At 37.7% G+C, this 18,009-nt stretch overlaps 2 protein-coding genes across 2 annotated transcripts; one reads left to right on the top strand and one right to left on the bottom strand.

The window, feature by feature from the left end:
• Positions 1 to 703: 703 nt before the first annotated feature.
• Positions 704 to 3,334, bottom strand: LOC103400997 (protein GET1-like). Its single transcript, XM_070813567.1, has 8 exons — positions 3,070 to 3,334; positions 2,860 to 2,922; positions 2,572 to 2,768; positions 2,336 to 2,412; positions 1,597 to 2,151; positions 1,406 to 1,487; positions 1,221 to 1,270; positions 704 to 978 (listed from the first exon to the last, which is right to left on the bottom strand). The coding sequence occupies exons 1-3, from the start codon at positions 3,184 to 3,186 to the stop codon at positions 2,676 to 2,678; spliced, it is 273 nt and encodes a 90-aa protein (XP_070669668.1). The 5' UTR covers positions 3,187 to 3,334; the 3' UTR covers positions 704 to 978; positions 1,221 to 1,270; positions 1,406 to 1,487; positions 1,597 to 2,151; positions 2,336 to 2,412; positions 2,572 to 2,675.
• An 11,249-nt stretch (positions 3,335 to 14,583) lies between these two features.
• Positions 14,584 to 17,266, top strand: LOC103401015 (protein ACCELERATED CELL DEATH 6-like). The gene is made up of 2 exons (XM_070812751.1): positions 14,584 to 15,346; positions 16,728 to 17,266. Exons 1-2 carry the CDS (start codon positions 14,584 to 14,586, stop codon positions 17,264 to 17,266), a joined length of 1,302 nt encoding a protein of 433 aa, XP_070668852.1.
• Positions 17,267 to 18,009: the final 743 nt, after the last annotated feature.

The following is an 18,009-nucleotide window of genomic DNA, read 5'->3' as shown; positions in this document are numbered from 1 at the left end:
CTAGCATACCTTGCATGCTATACTTAAGCTAGTGGACGCTAGTATGATTGATTGATTAAAGGTATGATTTCTGAATTATCGATTGAATGCTTTCGATTATGGGAATTGGTGTGATTTCTGAATTTTTGATTGAATGCTTTCGTTATCCTTTACTTTGTTTGCCTTAATGGCAATGGTGGTTGCATTCAATACCGGCACATATGTGGTACCGAGTGGTCGTTCGCCAGGACTTGCTGTCGCTACTTGTGTGCTAGGATGCCTTTTCTTCTTTGCCTTGGCTAAATCCATGAATATTCCGGTCGCCAAGATACTAGTATTAGATGTGCCAAGAATAATGTTCAGGCATAAATTTCCTCGTTCTTTTTCATTCAAGTACATGAGATGCATATTACCATGGGATTACCCGCATCATACTTTCAATGCGATATGAACAAAATTGGCACAGCGCTCAATTAATTAAGAGCGTTCCGGTCAATTCTACTAGAGAATAAATAATATTTGTCGTACCTTTCTTCTCATTTGTGAGTTTGAGTTCGCATTGAAGTCTTGCGCTCCAAGTATCATATTTCTTTATTTTCTCTTGGATCCACTATTAATTCCATCATGGGCATGGTTGTCGGTGATCGCATAGGCATTTGATTACCAAACACAAAAAGCATCACATTATTTTGCTGGATTTTAATAAATTACTTCAAAGAAAGGGTTTTTCAAGAGGTTAGTTTTTTAAGATAAACAATAAACTCAATTTACACAGACGACCAAAATAGTACTGCACATCACTGATACAAATTAAATGAGCAGGTAACAATCCTAAGTTCATGACTAAAGATATCGTGAAGTAATAGTCAAAACAAAACCACGTTAACATGTGTATGAAAACTTGGCAGGACAGAAATCATCTAACCTCTAGAACTTGGCAAGTCGACATACAAACTTGCTAACCCTGGTCGATAATATCAACCAAGGAATAATTCCTACCTGCAGAGAATCAGAAGCAATATTCAAACCTTTATTTAAGATGATTTATATCGCATGCTAATCAAAGACCATCTCTTTTCTTTCTGACCCAAGATAAGTAGTATGCAAACATCAGCAGCGTTCAACACGAAAGTAACAGTGTACCTAGTGTTGTTTACATCATTTACTTGCTTACAAGAACACAATATGGCACCTAAACGATATGAGAATTAACAATCAAAAGTAATCTCAACTTTATTTACCATAACAAATATTTTTACAACTCCTCCAGCCCTCCATGATATCATCTTGCCTGCACAGCAACAAGATATACAAATCAGAACTTCTATCATTTTATAGACTTTACTGTCTCAATGCTCAATCTAAAAATAGCCAAACAGAAAGAAGAGGGGACTCGGTAAGTATATTCGGAACAAGAACGCATTACCAAAGGGTTGCACAAGTTGACGCGAAATGGATGCAACAGGAACCCTCCAGAACCAGCAAACCAGCACAACATATGTTAAGACCTAAATGGACAACCAAGTATATCTATGAAGAACCCTTGTTCAGAAATAATTTCTTTTTTTTCAAAATAAAGCATTTAAAACTTTCAAAATCTAAAACACTGAGAACTACCTTTAAGATGAACAAAATTCTCAGATACAAGTCATATGAAAGTTTTATCTCCTTGCCATGTAACTCTTAATCTGGCAGGCAGGTAATACTGTTAGAATCTTTCGTCCTGGTGGGTCAGGACTCAGGCTTACCTAAGTACCTGTTACGTACAATCAACTCATAATAACTACACAAGATTCTTATGATTGAAAATAAAATAAATTAATGGTCGAAAACAAAATGGTTATTGTAAATACATGGAAATAATATGGCATTGAAAACTGCATAAACTTTATTAGCCATTCAACCCTTCGCTTAAAAACATCGTAGCTGTAAAGTGTATATGTTACTATACAAACACAACTTTGATCCCAAGCATATTGCATATAGTTACCCTCTGTGACGATATATGGATATATACATGTGCCCCAAGAATGCAGGTATGTAATTGTATATATGATCAGAATAAAAACATAATTGAAAGGATGGAGTTGCAAACTAGTGCAATTTGCAAGTTCTTTCTCCTTAGCAGATGCAATCCTCCGAAGTTACGCGGCTTGCGCAAATGTCGACGGCCTGGATTTAAACGAAACGAAGATCACACAACTGCTAAGAATCCAAACTATCGCCTACTACTGTAAAGCTAAAACAATGCGTAGCTGCAACTTGCAAGCATCAAAACAATTCTGCCAATCCAAAAAAATAAAATTCCTTTTGAAAAATTGGGGAAAATTATGATTGACCAATAAAAATCACTCACTGCGACGAGTAGCTTGCCTCCTTTAAGATGTCTTTAATTTCTCCCCGCAATCGGGTTGCCGTAGCACTCTTCACTCCCTGCCAACACAAAAAATCACACAAAAAATCACCCAAAATATAGTTTTAATTTCACAACAATTGCAGTTAAAGCATCAAACAAATGATTAAGAGCTTAAATTCGCACCAAATTACGGGTAAATTGTTTGAATGCAAGTGAAAAATCGTTGAGCAAATTACCTTCTTTAACTGCTCTAGCCACCTGGAGAAGAATTGGAAAGCGACGACGATAATGAATACAATCGGAGCTGATAACAAGCTCCGGTGCTCCGGTAGGGTTTCTATTACCTCTCCCATGTCTGATTGTTTCCTTTACCGGGTCTATCGCCTACTACTGTAAAGCTACGTAGCTGCAACTTGCAAGCATCAAAACGATTCTGCCAATCCAAAAAGATAAAATTCCTTTTGAAAAATCGGGGAAAATCATGATTGACCAATAAAAATCACTCACTGCGACAAGGAGCTTGCCTCCTTCAAGATGTCTTTAATTTCTCCACGCAATCGGGTTGCCGTAGCACTCTTCCCTCCTCCCTGCCAACACAAGAAATCACACAAAATAAAACTTTAATTTCACAATAATTGCAGTTAAAGCATCAAACAAATGATTAAGAGCTTAAATTCGCACCAAACTACGATTAAATTGTTTGAATGCAAGCGAAAAATCGTTGAGGAAATTACCTTCTTTAACTGCTCCAGCCACCAGGAGAAGAATTGGAAAGCGACGACGATAACGAATACAATTGGAGCTGCGAACAAGTTCCGGTGCTCCGGCAGTATTTCTACTACCTCTCCCATGTCTGACGGAAACACCACCTTCGTCGTTTCGGATTTTCGATGCTTCTCTGCAACCGGGTAAGTTGCTACAGACCCAAGTCTAAAAATCCACTGGGTAACCCCCGATTCATTTGGGCCAGTTGGGGATAAATTGTTCCAAATGGTCCAATCAAATAGAGCCCTATTTTCTCCAAATCTGATAAATCATGACTTTATAGTTCTTGTAGTTGGATTTTTTTATAAATATTATGTATAATTGAATAATACGGAAATAAATGGTTGAGATTCAAAATATAAGATCTAAGTATTTGTAAAAAGTAAATTTGACAGTTAAAACATCCGTAGAATTGAATAATACATAGCATTAAACCCAAAATTTTAATTTTGTTTAATATATTTTCAGTTGTATCGAATTTGATCATTGTAGTTTCCTAGTTGTTGCAATATGAAAATATCCCTAACATAGTTTGTTTGTCGTGCGAAATTATCACGTGTGTTCCACAATGAGAGTAAATTTGACATATTTCATAAAGTCATTCCAATGAGTTATCAAAACTCTAAGGGCTGGTTTGGTATTGTTGTGCTTTGAAAAAAAAGCTGCTGTGAGAATAAGCGGCTGTGAAATAAATCAGCAGAGTGTTTGGTAAACTTTTTTGTAAAAGTGCTTTTGGAAAAAAAAAAAAAAAGTAGTCTGATAGTGGGTCTTTTCATTAAATGAGCATTGTAGCTCCGTGTGCTTTAAAAAAAAACCAGTTTTCCAAAGCTGCAAATAGCAGCTTCAGCTTTTTCCTTTGATTTCAGCTTATTCTCACAGCATCTTCCAAAATAAGCCTTCTTTTTTTTTCAGTTTACCAAACACCTAAAATCCTCACAGCTTTTTTTCATGGGTGTTTTTTTTTAAGCACCTCACTCCCAAACCACCCCTAAGTCTTGTGTAATAGACTGTAGCGGATGTAGTCCTGTTTATAATCTCAGGAAATATATTAAACAAATTGCAGTGGACGTAGCCCTGTTATGGGCAGACCACTACATATTCTTGTGTTCATTTTACTACAGTTGTTGATTATATTCACTATGTTAACCTTACGATATGTGAGCATGCACACCCATTTGAGTTTGACTTGCAAATTTTGAGCGGTAACGATAGTATTTTCTGATGGTGTCTCTACTTTCAAGGGAGGAGGATCCTTCAGATCAATGTTATTCCAGAAGGGGAGGATCAATAAAATCCAAATCGTTTGAAATTAGATCTTACAGCAAAAAAATTTCTTTACTTTTTCACGCACAACACTCACATCTCTGAATTCTCTCACATCTGATAAGCTCATATTTATATATATTTTACATCAAATTCACTTGTCTTTTCTTAGTTAGTTCCTTATATTTTTTAGCTATTTACTTTGTTTTTGTGTTTTGTGGGATTTGTCAAGCAAAGAAAAGAAAAATAGCACAAGTGGGATTTTAAGTAACAAATTCGTCTAAACAGTCTATGTAGATCAGCTGACTTTGGAAGCAAGTTACGAACAGCTCAGAATGAATTAGAGAATGAGCCTTATATGCTTGGAAAGTTACCGATGTCTATTTTCTGAAGCATTTCATGGATTGCTAATATCATTTTTCTGAAAGAAGTTATGGCCGTTTTAACACTAAAAAGGTCACAAGAGACAGAGCAGTTTGTAACTGCAATGAAAGCAATAAACTCAATAAATCTAGCAGCCAAAACTGATGCAGTCAAGAACAAGCCAGCTGACACTTATTCAAATATCAGAGGAAATGGAATTAAAGATGAGGATTAAGTGGGAGTAATTGGCTTAAAGGTTGCCCAAAGAGTTACAATTGTTTTACCATTTTCTCTCACTTATTGTCATCACGAAATTGCTATTAGTGGGGGGAGTTATGGAGAAGAAAAGAATGCAGCAATAATTGGTTTAAAATCAGCGTTAGGGGAGGAAATAAAGGGCAGTTTTTATAGAAATAATTTTGAAAAAAAAAAGAAAGAAAAAAAAACAAGGATGCAGGTTGCAACGAAAAGGAAGGAAAAAAGGCAAGGCAGCAGCGTTGGGGAAGGAAGAAAAGGAAAGGAGGATATCTTGGCATTCTCTTCTTTCGGTTTTATCTTCTCAAACTCATGTCTTTCTTTTGGTTTTATTTGAGAATTATGTGTAACTAAATTTTTAGTAGTTAGGGGCTGTTTTGAAGCCCCGAATATGATTGTAAGTTTGTTATGACATTTTGTTTGAATTACTTTTATGAAATGATGAAAATTGGTTCACTACTTGTCTCAGTGATGAATTATTTATGTGTTTTCTACAGATGCATACTTAGTAAGCATATCTATGATTCTAATGCTATGAATATTTGTGTGCCTGCTCTTGTCGAATGAGGACCTACATATGTTCTAGAGTAGTACTTGTTAATTGCGATTAACATGTGAACCAATTTATAGGATAAGTAAGACAACGCCAATACTTACGATGCATTGTGATGACTCAAACTCTTTTCGTTCTTAATGATTTCTACTTGTTAAATCTATGAACACGTCATTCTAGATTGCTTGTTAGGGACTAAGTTAAGTTGAAAACGACATTCTCTTAACATACTACATAAGAAAGAGTAATAGATTGAGTTTTAACATTGAGCCAACTTGAGCATCTTCATTCGGAAATAAAAGGAATTTGAATGAAACATAACATGTTTGCATGATTATTTGGTGGTGGATAGTAATTCCCCTAACTTGTTTGTCTTAATTTGTGAACTACTTGAAATTTGTTTCTGTCCTGTTTTTGTTCGATTTAATTTAAATAGTAAATCATCTCCAAAAATTTGTGTGATTGTAGCTCTGTGTGTCTAGTGTCTTCATATAAAATTTCGTAGACTTTAGATAAGTGTAAGTTAGTCTAATAATTATTTTTCGATAGCTGGTCAGTAGGAACAGCAACCCAGTTTTTGTGACATTTTAAGTAGTTAGATAAAACAATCTTCTACGGGAAATACCCTTATTTTTCATATGCTACAATTGACAAATCTTAGTGTTAATAAGGAAAATCAATAGGACATTTGTGTACTACTTTGTGGTGTGCTTTTAATCCTATCAACATCTTCACCACTCAGCAGTCACCCACCTCCAGAGAGGAATTGCAGGTCTAGGTGTGGTGAGAAGTAGAGCAAGGAAAAGGGTACACTCCAATAGTGTTGTCTAAGAGAACATTGGTGTAGAAGAAAGTGGTGAAGAACAATTCCCCCGCGCATGCACACCACCTGTTTGATCAAATGTGTAGCTGAAATTTGCAAAATTATTGGCTTATAACTCTGGCTCCAGGTCGTGGGTTCTTACTAACTCCAGCTTCCGTGCTGTGAGTTTTATACTTATTCTGATATCTCTACTGTGAGTATTTGTGGGTTAGGTGGTCTTTCTTTTCAAAGTTCATATGGATATCGAGGAAGAGATGATGGACTGCCTTAATATTACCTTTGAAGACAGTTTAGACTTGGAGGAAATATTTGATAACAACATCCATTTGGTGGGGAGATTAATTGCTGATAATGAGCCTTCCCAAATGGTGGTAAAGGAGACTTTCAAGTTAGCCTGGAACAAAATAGGGGTGGTCAAGGTTCAAAGGGCCAAAGCGAATATATATGCCATCACAGTTGGAGAGGAGCATGTCGCTAGAAAAATTTTGGAAGGCAACCTCTGGTTTATCAGGGATTATACATTTTCTGTGAAGTTCTGGCCATCATTTCATTCTCTTGATGACATTGAAGCTGATCAAGCTGTTTATTGGATGCAAGCTCATGGGATACCCAAGAACTACTGTACATTGAAAAATGCTAAAAGTCTAGGGGCAAAAATCAGAGTAGTTCTTGAAGTTGAAGATCTAGCAGAGGTGGGCTTTCGGGGTTTCTTGAGAATAAAAGTGGACTTTGATGCTTGTCGACCCTTGATTACATTTTGCTCGGTGTCATGCCCAGCTTAGGGCTCCTATACGATCCGATTCAAATATGAAGGATTGAGAATTTTCTGCTACCAATGTGGGAGATTGGGCCACTCAAGTACGCGTCCTCGTCTGGTGCCACTTTCGACGGCAGGTGGAACTCAATTTACTAGTGACCTCCGGGCCTCACCTGCATCCAGGGCAAATTCTATGTTATTTCCATAAAGAAAGGGAGCAGCGACGATCGAGGCCCGAGAGAACCATTGGAGAATAAAATGGGAACAATTTTATGGTGGTTTCTATGGCCTGCCGGACACGGTATTGGATATCCCGGCGAACAGATACTTGCAACGTCGAATGGCGGAGTAATAAGTCAACATGGCGACAACAAGTACTGACACGAGGCCGAATTGCATAGACGTGGTAGGTAAGTCTACAGGGTTAGTCTCCCACCCTAACCAGGAAATGACACTACACTTGGTGGGGACAAACTCTGAGGCTATGCATATTCCTACAACGCGATTGGATACACGACCTGACTATAGGCATACGTGGCACCTAGACAGTGATGGGACCTATTTTACAAACGGAACTCTTACTATTGCTATTAACGGGCTCTCTCTGGAGAAAAATTGGTGTGACCCAAAAAGGATTCCCCCCTGGGCTTTTGAAAATGTTAATGGGTTACTCCTGGCTGCGGAGCGAGCCAAGCCCACAAAATATACTGTGAAGGATTGTTTCCCCCCAGGAACAAACATTTCGGATGTGAACGCTTAAAGCCTAGTGGTGGTAGCCCAAATGGTACAGGCCTCAAATGTTGACTTCCGGAGTAAGGTGGATTCTAGCGAGGAAGTAATGGATACTGGGGAAAATAACCAAGGCCCAATGGATGAGGTTAATACCCAGCAAAAGGAAGATCCAAAAAAAGGAGGGATAAATGACGTGGAGCTCCTTACTCCACCAACTAAGAAGCAAAAGACACTGAGATACCCTAACTATGGGCGCCCATTACATCTCTCAAACCTGAAGAAGAAAAACTCTAGACTCAAATGAGGTAATCGAATGGGGAGATCCACGGTGACCAATTATGCTGACCTCGAGCAGCAGGAAAGCCAAAGGTGCGAGGTGGTGGTTAGTCCTTCAAAAGAAATGGAAGAAGCAAAGAGATGCGGGTTACTGGGCAGAGGAAATGGAACAACAAGACTTGTATCATCGGTGGAAACTGAGGATGTTCAGCCCCACTGACAGCCATGAATATACTAGTTTGGAACTACCCAAGGCTTGGGAACCCTCAGAAAGTTCAAGCGTTGCAGGATATTATCCGGCAAAAAGTTCCCAAATTGGTTTTCCTATATGAAACCAAGTGCAAGGCGGAGGTACTAAATGGCTTGAGGATGAAGTTTGGATTTAGAAGAGTGTTCGGGGTTAGTTCAAATGGACAGTCAGGTAGGTCTTGGATTATTTTAGACATGGGACATTAACCTGAGAATCATTTCTTCATCTGAGAGATTTATTTACTCTGAAATATGAGCAATAGGCTATGCAGTTCATTGGAGATTCACTGGTTTTTACGAGCACTCAGCAACTGAGGAACGCCAAATTTCCTGGGATATTATGAGGCGATTGGTCACGAGTTGCTCTCTTCCATGGTTGATTGGAGGGGACTTTAATGAATTACTTAGTATCCACGAGAAATAAGGGGGTTCAGTTCGTCCTATAAACCAAATAATGGCATTACAGAATGCAATGTGCGACTGCCATCTACATGATATGGGGTTCTTGGGTACTCCTTACACCTGGATTACTACTAGGTCATGGGGTATCAAAGAACGGCTAGATAAGATGCTTGCGACAGATAGGTGGAATGACTTATTCAGCAACGTAATCCTAGCAAATTTGACCATATGCTATTCTTCTAGAGGTATATGGAACATATAGCCATGTTAGACGCAAAAGCAAGATGTTTTGATTTGAAAATTTTTGGGATGATCATGAGGAATGTGAATGTATTATCCGTGATGCTTGGAACCAACCAGGTACTGGTGTGTTGATGTTTCAGATAGTGACAAAATTAAAGCCACTAGAATAACTTTACTGAAATGGCAGCAATCAATATTTAAAGGGAGACAAGAAGAAATTAATGGAATGCGTCAAAAGATGGGATTCATACTCGCCCAGCCACTTACAGAAGATGTTTTGGTTGAACGGCACCGGCTAATGTAGCGGCTTGATCAACTCTAGGGTCAGAAGGAGAAGTATTGGAGGCAGATATCATGTGCTTTATGGGTTAAGGTTGGCAGCTGTAATACACGGTTCTTCCATCAATGTGCTAGGAACCGAAGGCCAAAGAACTCGATCAAACGATTGAAAAATACAAATGGCGCTTGGTCTATGATGATGCGGGGATCGAAAGCACTATAATTCAATATTTTCAGGATATTTTCCAAACTACTAGGTATAATCAGGATGATGAAGTTATTGAGGCCGTGGATTCAAAGGTAACGGCATAAATGAATCGCATACTAGAAGGAGTAATTACGACTGAGGAAGTTGGAGATGCGGTCTTTCAGATGCAACCATTTAAGGCTCCGAGCCCCGACGGAATGAATCATTTCTTTTTCCAAAAATTTTGGAATATCGTTGGGGATGACATTACAAATGCGATTAAAAACTTCCAAGCATCAAGGAAATTGTTGAAGCAAATAAACTTTACATATGTCAACCTTATTCCTAAAACAAAACAACAAGAGGAAGTAACTCAGTTTCGGCCTATCAGTCTATATAATGTCCTGTTCAGAATCATTTCTAAGGTACTTGCGAATCGCCTTAAGGTTATTATCCATAAGATCATCTCACAAACATAAAGTGCCTTCGTGCCAGGTCGTAATATCTCTGACAATACCATATTAGCATCAGAAATTGATAACTATCTGTTTAGACGGTGCCGAGGGAAGAAAGGTTTTGCACTAAAACTAGATATAAGTAAGGCGTACGATCGGATTGAGTAGGGATTCTTACATCGAATCTTTACTAAGATGGGTTTCTCTTAGCTTTGGATTAAACTCATCATGCTCTGTGTGACTACGATTTCATATTCTGTACTGGTAAATGGTTGCCCACGGGGTTTATATTCTCCCATCACGTGGATTACGCCAGGAAGATCCTTTATCACCATATATATTTATTATGTGTTCAGAGGGACTGTCAGCGTTGATCGCTCAACGAGAACGGCAGGGGTTGATAAATGGCATCTCAATTTGTCCAGAAATACCATCGATTAATCATCTGTTATTTTGTGATGAGCTAAACAAGCTGGTTACGTTGATCGCTTAGCGGGAACGGCGGGGGTTGATAAAGGTATCTTAAGGATCGTCTATGGAAGAGCTTAAAGAGTTGGAAAGGAAAGTTGCTAAGTGTCGTAGGGAAAGAGGTGTTGGTGAAGGCCGTGGCACAGGCAATCCCCAACTACTTCATGGGCTGTTTTCTTTTGCCTAAATTATTTTGTGATGAGCTAAACAAGCTGGTTGCATCCTATTAGTGGAGTGGCGATGAAAGAGAAAAGAAAATGCATTGGTGCTCGTGGGAACGCCTGTGTAATCCAAAATTGAGGGTGGACTTGGGTTTTGGTTCTTATATGCATTCAACTTGGGTACGTTAGCAAAGCAGGGGTGGAGATTGTTGGCTAATCCACATTCTCTGGTTGCAACGGTCCTAAGGGTAAAATATTTTCCAACTAGCTCTTTTATGGAAGCTTCATTGAAGCCTGAAGCATCGTATGTATGGAAAAGTATTTGCACTGCACAAAATGTTTTAAGTTTGGGTCTAAGATGGCAGGTGGGTACTGGGCTATCCATTTGGATCTGGGAGGACCAATGGATCCCCATCTCATCTCGATTTCGTCCCTATTCTCCCAAACCGGTAGGATGCACACTGACAATGGTGAACAAGTTGATTGATCTCGTTGCAAAGTGTTGGAAAATTGATGTGCTTGAAAGCCTCTTCTTTGAAGATGAGGTAAATCTAATCCAGACAATCCCCTTAAGTGTACGAAACCCACCGGATCACTTGTTGTGGCACCATGAAAGACAGGGAAGATTTACGGTCCAGTCGGCTTACCATGTGGCAAGGAATTGGCTACAACCCACAAATTGTGGGGCATCGTCCTCAAATGGTGATGAAGCTAAGGTGTGGAATGCACAGGTACCACCAAAAGTCAAAATTTACGTATGGAGAATTGCCAATGAATTGGTTCCTACTAGGGCCAATTTGGTGGCAAGACATATTACCATGGATATGGAATGTGTATTGTGTGGAGCCTATGATGAATCTACCATTCATCTAATGAAGGATTGCCATTATGCGAGATGTGCATGGATGAGCTCGCGGGTGGGTACACTTTTGAGAAACAATCATCCTCCTTCCTTTATGATATGGATCGATGAAGTGGCTGACCTTATACCCAAGGCACGTTTCAATGTTTTTCTGATGGTCTATTGGACATTATGGAGGGCACGGAACATGAAACTCTGGGAGGAAAAACTGGAACCACCTGAGGTATGCACTAATCGTGCCATCCAATGGTGGCTGGAGTGTACTAGGACCAAAAACGCAGGCTCGGAACAGGATAGTAGGCTGAGAAACACCCCCAGATGGAGTGTCCTACCACATGGACGAATCAAGATGAATATTGATGGGTCCTGGAATGTAGGAAGACTCATTGCAGGATTCGGGGCCATTATCAGAGACAGCGATGGGTGTTTTGTGGCTACTCGTACTGGAAGCTTTAAAGATATATGCTCCCCATTGCTCTCCGAAGCTATGGCAATGAAGGTAGGTTTGCTATGGGCAATTGATAGGGGCTATCAATTCCTTATTATTGAAACTGACTCGCTTCAGATTGTAGAGGCGCTGAGGGATCTTACTCTTAATTTGTCAATCATTGGGCAAGTTGTGGAGGATTACAAAGCTCTGCTCAACACAATCACTGAAGCAAATATCACCTACATTCATCGTAATGCGAACGCTGCTGCTCACTACCTTGCAAAGTTAGACTATCTCTGATGCAAAGTTGTGAATGGATTGATTCTCCGCCTAGTATTATAACTGATATACTTGTGGATGACTGTGCTAGCTCTACGCTTAGAAATGGATAAACTCTTGTAATGAAATTTATGATGAAATGAAAGTAACTATCGTATCTTTTCAAAAAAAAAAAAAAAAAAAAAGCAGTCACCCACCTCCATGACTACCATTATCCAACCCCATCCCCGTGTCCTCCTCCTCTCATTGCCTGCACCCTTTCCCCTCTGGTTTCATGGCTAGACGATTAAATTTAGTGTCCATAATTAATGGGTATGTTGGCTCTGGAGGCAAATCTCCGGAGATGATCTTAGTCTCCTTCCAAGTGCTTGAGATGTACAAAATTTTCAGGTTCAATAGAGGCGTAGAAACAGCCAATTTGTATTATCCAATGAAAAAGAACCATGATGTCCATAATCTTCTCACCATCGCTTTCTTCCTGATACGTGGAATTTGTTGGAACATTTTTGTTGATGAAGATGATGAGATTGGATAAAAATAAGATTTGTATGGTTCATCTGATTTAAAGTCCAATCACTTTCTTTTTTCCATAAACTAAAATGGAGAAAACCTAATAAATTGCTGCAACTCAGATGAGGAAATAAGCAAAATTTTTGGGTAAGGAGGGGCGGCAGCCATTGCTAGGGGTGGGTTCGGTACGGTTACCGTACCAAAACCCTTGTACCAATTACCGTACCAAACTTTCGGTTTGGTAAAATATATTACCATTACCGTACCAAACTTTCGGTATACCGAAGTTCGGTATTGCCAAAAGTTCGGTTGGCATGGTATGGCAATGGTAATTGCCATTTTGTTTTGGGACAAAATCTGTTTTTGTTTTTTTAACCCAATTCAAGGGCAAAACTTTTTTTTTTTGTACCTTTATCTCATACATTATAGATTAAATTCATCATTCACAATTCACACACATAATAATTCAAATGATGCATCAAGATTCATCATGAAAATTAAGCTTACAATCCAAATAGAAGTTACGAACCAAAACAAATAAAAGTTAACAATCCAATTAGAAATTAAAGTTTCAAACCAAATGAAAATTGGAAGTAAACTTCAAAAAGGAGAATTCATTGATCAATTATTCAAGCTTGAGATGTCGAAGCTTTTGGAGGAGGCATTGAATTTGTAGAATATTGAGTTTGTGTCAAGCCTACATTACAAACAAAGAAAACATATTAATTAGTAGCAAGAAGAATTAAAGTTGAAAACCATTTAATAACAAATTTACTAAAAAAATTAAAGCATATCTTTCTTGTTTTCTCTTCTTCCATTTTCTTGTAAAATTGAAGCATATCTTCCGTTGGTTCCTTGTAGAAGTTTACTTCATCTGCCCTAAGCCAACCACTAGTATGCACTAGTACCTCCATTATTTTAGGAGTCAAGGATACCCTAAAAGGGTCCACAACCCTCCTCCCTAGTCTAAATGCATTTTCACTAGCAACTTCACTAGCAACAGTAGAAGTGGGGGTTAGAAAGATATTTTGGCTATTTGTGAAACAATTAGGAATTCTTTTGTATTTGATTTCCACAATTTCAAGAGATCAAAGTCACCAACAACAATGCTAATATAAGTAGGGTTTTATTTTCAAATTATTGGAATATTATAAATATGTGTTATATAATTATCTATTATATAATTTATAATTTATAAATTATAAATTATATTGTATTTTCGGTATGGTACGGTAATACCGTGGTAATGGTATCCATTACCAATATCGTACCATGAAATTTCGATACGGTACAATACCGTACCATTACCGATTGGTACAAAAAATTTGGCACAAAATCGGTATGACACAGTTGGCAATTCGGTTGGCACGGCAATTTGGCAAAAAAATCCACCCCTAGCCATGGCAAGCAGTGGGAGTGGGGCTTTTGCTGTGGAAGTGCTATGCTTGCTGGGCTCTTTTTTTGGGTCCGTCAAAGAGAAATTTTTAATAAAATATAAAGATTCGGTATCATTTAATTTGATAACTGACATACATCAAAGATTTTTTTTAATTAATTTGAAAATTGACATGTACCAATATGAGTAATACTAGAAAAAAACTAAATTAATCTTCCTACATTACCCGCAAAAATTAAAAAAAAAATTGAAAACGACATGCGCAATAAAGATAAAGTCACTCCAATTATTGCAGTACTATTGCAGTACTATTGCAGTCTTTGCAGAAGTGTGGCATTGCATTGGATTCCTGCTCTATAAATTATCTCATCTTGTATTCCTTGCTTACTCTTCACTCTTGAGTCTCTCAAATCTCATCCATTGTTCCTTTTCATTTAAATTCCCATCATCCAGTCAAAGATCAGCAAGTTCTTTCTGATTATACTTGTATTAGGCCAAAAGTTCCCCTTGTCTAGGCACGTAATAACGAAATATCAAAAAATGGATCATTCCCATTCAACTGATCAGGCCGAGAGTGCTAGTAGTACTGACCACTTAGCAGTTCAGACTAAGGAGGGAGCTACTAAAGAAGCCAATAATACAGTTTCGATAGGTGGCATGGAACTGGATGTGTTTCGTGCTGCGAAACAAGGCGACCTTGATGCCCTCAGGGAACATGCAGAACATCTTGACCTAAAACTGACTGCAACAAATAACACGGTCCTTCTTGTTTATATAGCGTGCTTAAGCAGGCCGACATCTGGACAAAACACATTGGAGTCAGCCGGGATTGTGAAGGATATCCTTGAAATGTGTCCCGCACTACTATGGCAGCACAATAAGAGCGGTGAGACTGCCTTACACCTAGCTGCAAGACAGGGGCTAATTGAAATACTTGGAGTTCTTATCGATCAGGCAACAAAAGTTCGTCACCATGGCGACCTTGAGCAAGGCCGACTCTTAACAGAAGAAGAAGCCTGCTTGCAGAAGCAAATGCTCATTAGGAAAACCAACAACAACAAGAATACAGCGTTGCACGAAGCAGTGCGCTTTAATCAATGTTTTGTGGTGGAGAAATTGACCATAGAAGACCCCGAGTTTTCCTACGCTGCTAATGATTCAGGTGAAACTCCAATTTATTTAGCTGCCGAGAGGGGATATCTTCCTTTGGTTTCTAAAATGCTCAAGAATTGCAGTGTTCCAACTTACACTGGCCCAAATGGTAGAAGGGCGTTGCACGCTGCAGTGATTCAAATGGATAAAGGTATATGTGCATATAAAACTAAATTTGTTTCCTTTTCCTCTTATTTACATGACATAAACCCACTACATATTTTAAGAGAAACTTTGGTTCCGACATCTGGTTGATCAAGTTTTCCCCTTGAAACTGATATCTTCTCACCTTTAACCCGTTCCATTTCTTTTTCCAGAGTTAAACCCAATGACTATAATCCAACTAACCAAATTTTCATTTACAACTTAATGACTCGTATTCTATAAACTTTTGTCCTAAAATGCCCCTCATTATTTTAAAACAAATTTGGTGGAATTTATTGCAAATCTGGTAACGTTTTCATTAACGGTGTTTACATTTTCTAATTGATTGATATGTATAATCTCACACCATGAGATGATAGTCCAATTTTTTCCACTTTTCTTTTATCAAAATTTCAAATTTTATAATTTTTTCCACATGTTCTTGCTCTTTACATATGTTTGTGTTTGAAAATTGATTTACTTGTATTTTCTTGCTCTTTAGGTGCATTAATGTGTAGGTAAATTAGATTGTACTACAAAAATGCAGGTAAATTAGATTGTATCAAAAGAATGTAGGTAAATTAGTGAATTTTCAAAATATAGGTAAATTAGTTGTATCAAAAGAATGTACGTAAATTAGTAAATTAATTCATATGTAGATATATTAGTAGTTATAGAGCCATTTAAAAATAAATAAATAAATATTAGTAGTTATAGATATTTTTTTATATCTGTAATACTTGGTTTTAAAATAGGAGCTCATTACTTATTGATCACAATTAAGGGTGAGTAATAATTAATATTTATTGACATATTTAAGGCGTTGTGGCAAACGTTGTAAATATTTTATAATAATAGGTCATTGCCTACATGGAAGACTATTTAAATTTTGGATTTTATTTGGATGTTTAATACTAGGTGGATTTTGTCTAGACAATAGGAGTTATAAGGTCTATCTCTAAAGAACCAAAATCTTAAGCTAAAGCCTTATTAATATGAATACTTTGATTGATTAAGAAATTTAATAACTAAAATTAATATTCTTCCCTAAAATTATGCAAAAATTAATACCAAATAGTAATTTTAATTATTTTCTCGAAATTGAATTGTGTTAAATATGATCAGATTTTTTATTTTATTTTTGTTTTTAAATATGTGTATATTTTACATTAAAAAGGTACATTTTATTATAAAACATGGATACATAAAAATAAAAAATAAATAGATTTTACATTTAAAAAAAAACATTTTTTTAAATAAAAATGAGTACTTTTTTATAAAATGTGTATATTTTATACAAAAGTAAATAGATTATACACTAAAAAAAGGTACGTATATATGTTTTTAATTTTATGTATATTTGTTTGTGTTTTGTGTTTATACTTAAGAAATGACGGAGGAACTGCTAAAAGCCGATAGGACTTTGAGCAAAGCAGCAGACGAACTAGGATGTACTCCACTACACCTTGCTGCACGTATTGGTTCCGTTTCAATTGTTAAACAACTGCTTGCAAATGATAGATCTACTGCTTACATTGCTGACAAAGATGGCGCGACAGCTCTTCACTTTGCAGCGTCCGAAGGCAATCTAGATGTAATGAAAGAGCTTATTTCTCAATGTCCTGATTGTTGCGAACTGGTCGACAACAAATTTCAGAATGTTCTTTACTACGCCATACAGAACAAACAAAACCAAATAGTAAAATATGTTTTAGGAGATGCATGGCTTAGAAACATCCTGTTAAATGGCATGGATGTTGATGGGAACACACCCCTCCATCACCTAGCTACTCATTCTCCCAAAAGCATAGACTTACTAGATGGTCATAACGTTGATTGGATGGCATTCAACAAGCAAAACTTAAACGCTTTTGAAATAGTTCTAGCTAACGATGATGATTGTAGACATCGAAATTTCGGTAAATAAATGTTGACCGATAAATCAAAGTTTCAACGCTCATGTATTACATAAATTTTACACGTAGCGTGTGTCTAAACAAAAAATCGAAATAAGTTGGAAAAGTCATCAAACAGGACACGTGTCAACACCTGGCAGAAACGACTTATTTCATCTGGAATATTATATTCAAAATTAGGCCTTGGAAAATTCTATAAATAGAAGGCTACTTCATTCATCTAAGGACCAATTCATATTACACCTTGAAGCTCTGAAGCTCTGAAATTCCGAAGCTCTCAAGCATCCAGGTTCCCGAAGAATCAAGAAAGCCTTCTTCGTTCTTCGTTCATCGTTCTCCCAAGATCAAACCCCGACGGCCCTTGGATCAACAATCATCCATCTTCAAGATCAAGCCCAAAAGCCCTTGAAGATCCGTTCATCATCATTCTTCAAGATCAAGCCCCGACGGCCCTCGAAGAAAGTGTTCTTCGTTCTTCGTTCATCGTTCTTCTAAGATCAAGCCCCGACGGCCCTTGGATCAACAATCCACCAATTCAAGATCAAGCCCCAAAAGCCCTTGAAGAACTTCCACCAATTCAAGATCAAGCCCCGACGGCCCTCGAAGAAAGTGTTCTTCGTTCTTCGTTCATCGTTCTTCGTTCATCGTTCTTCTAAGATCAAGCCCCGACGGCCCTTGGATCAACAATCCACCAATTCAAGATCAAGCCCCAAAAGCCCTTGAAGAACTTCCACCAATTCAAGATCAAGCCCCG

The sequence above is a fragment of the Malus domestica genome, chromosome 15, assembly GCF_042453785.1.
Source record: "Malus domestica chromosome 15, GDT2T_hap1".
Classification (NCBI taxonomy): Eukaryota; Viridiplantae; Streptophyta; class Magnoliopsida; order Rosales; family Rosaceae; genus Malus; species Malus domestica.
Note: the sequence above shows the minus strand (reverse complement) of the source record. Positions and strands in the feature narration are given on the sequence as shown.

Coding starts and splice junctions, on each gene's coding strand:
- LOC103400997 (XM_070813567.1), bottom strand. CDS start 3,186: ATGGGAGAGGTAGTAGAAATACTGCCGGAGCACCGGAACTTGTTCGCA. Junction 2,923..3,069: donor GGCTGGAGCAGTTAAAGAAG/GTAATTTCCTCA, acceptor TTGTGTTGGCAG/GGAGGAGGGAAGAGTGCTAC. Junction 2,769..2,859: donor TTAAAGACATCTTGAAGGAG/GCAAGCTCCTTG, acceptor TTGGATTGGCAG/AATCGTTTTGATGCTTGCAA.
- LOC103401015 (XM_070812751.1), top strand. CDS start 14,584: ATGGATCATTCCCATTCAACTGATCAGGCCGAGAGTGCTAGTAGTACT. Junction 15,347..16,727: donor AGTGATTCAAATGGATAAAG/GTATATGTGCAT, acceptor TTTATACTTAAG/AAATGACGGAGGAACTGCTA.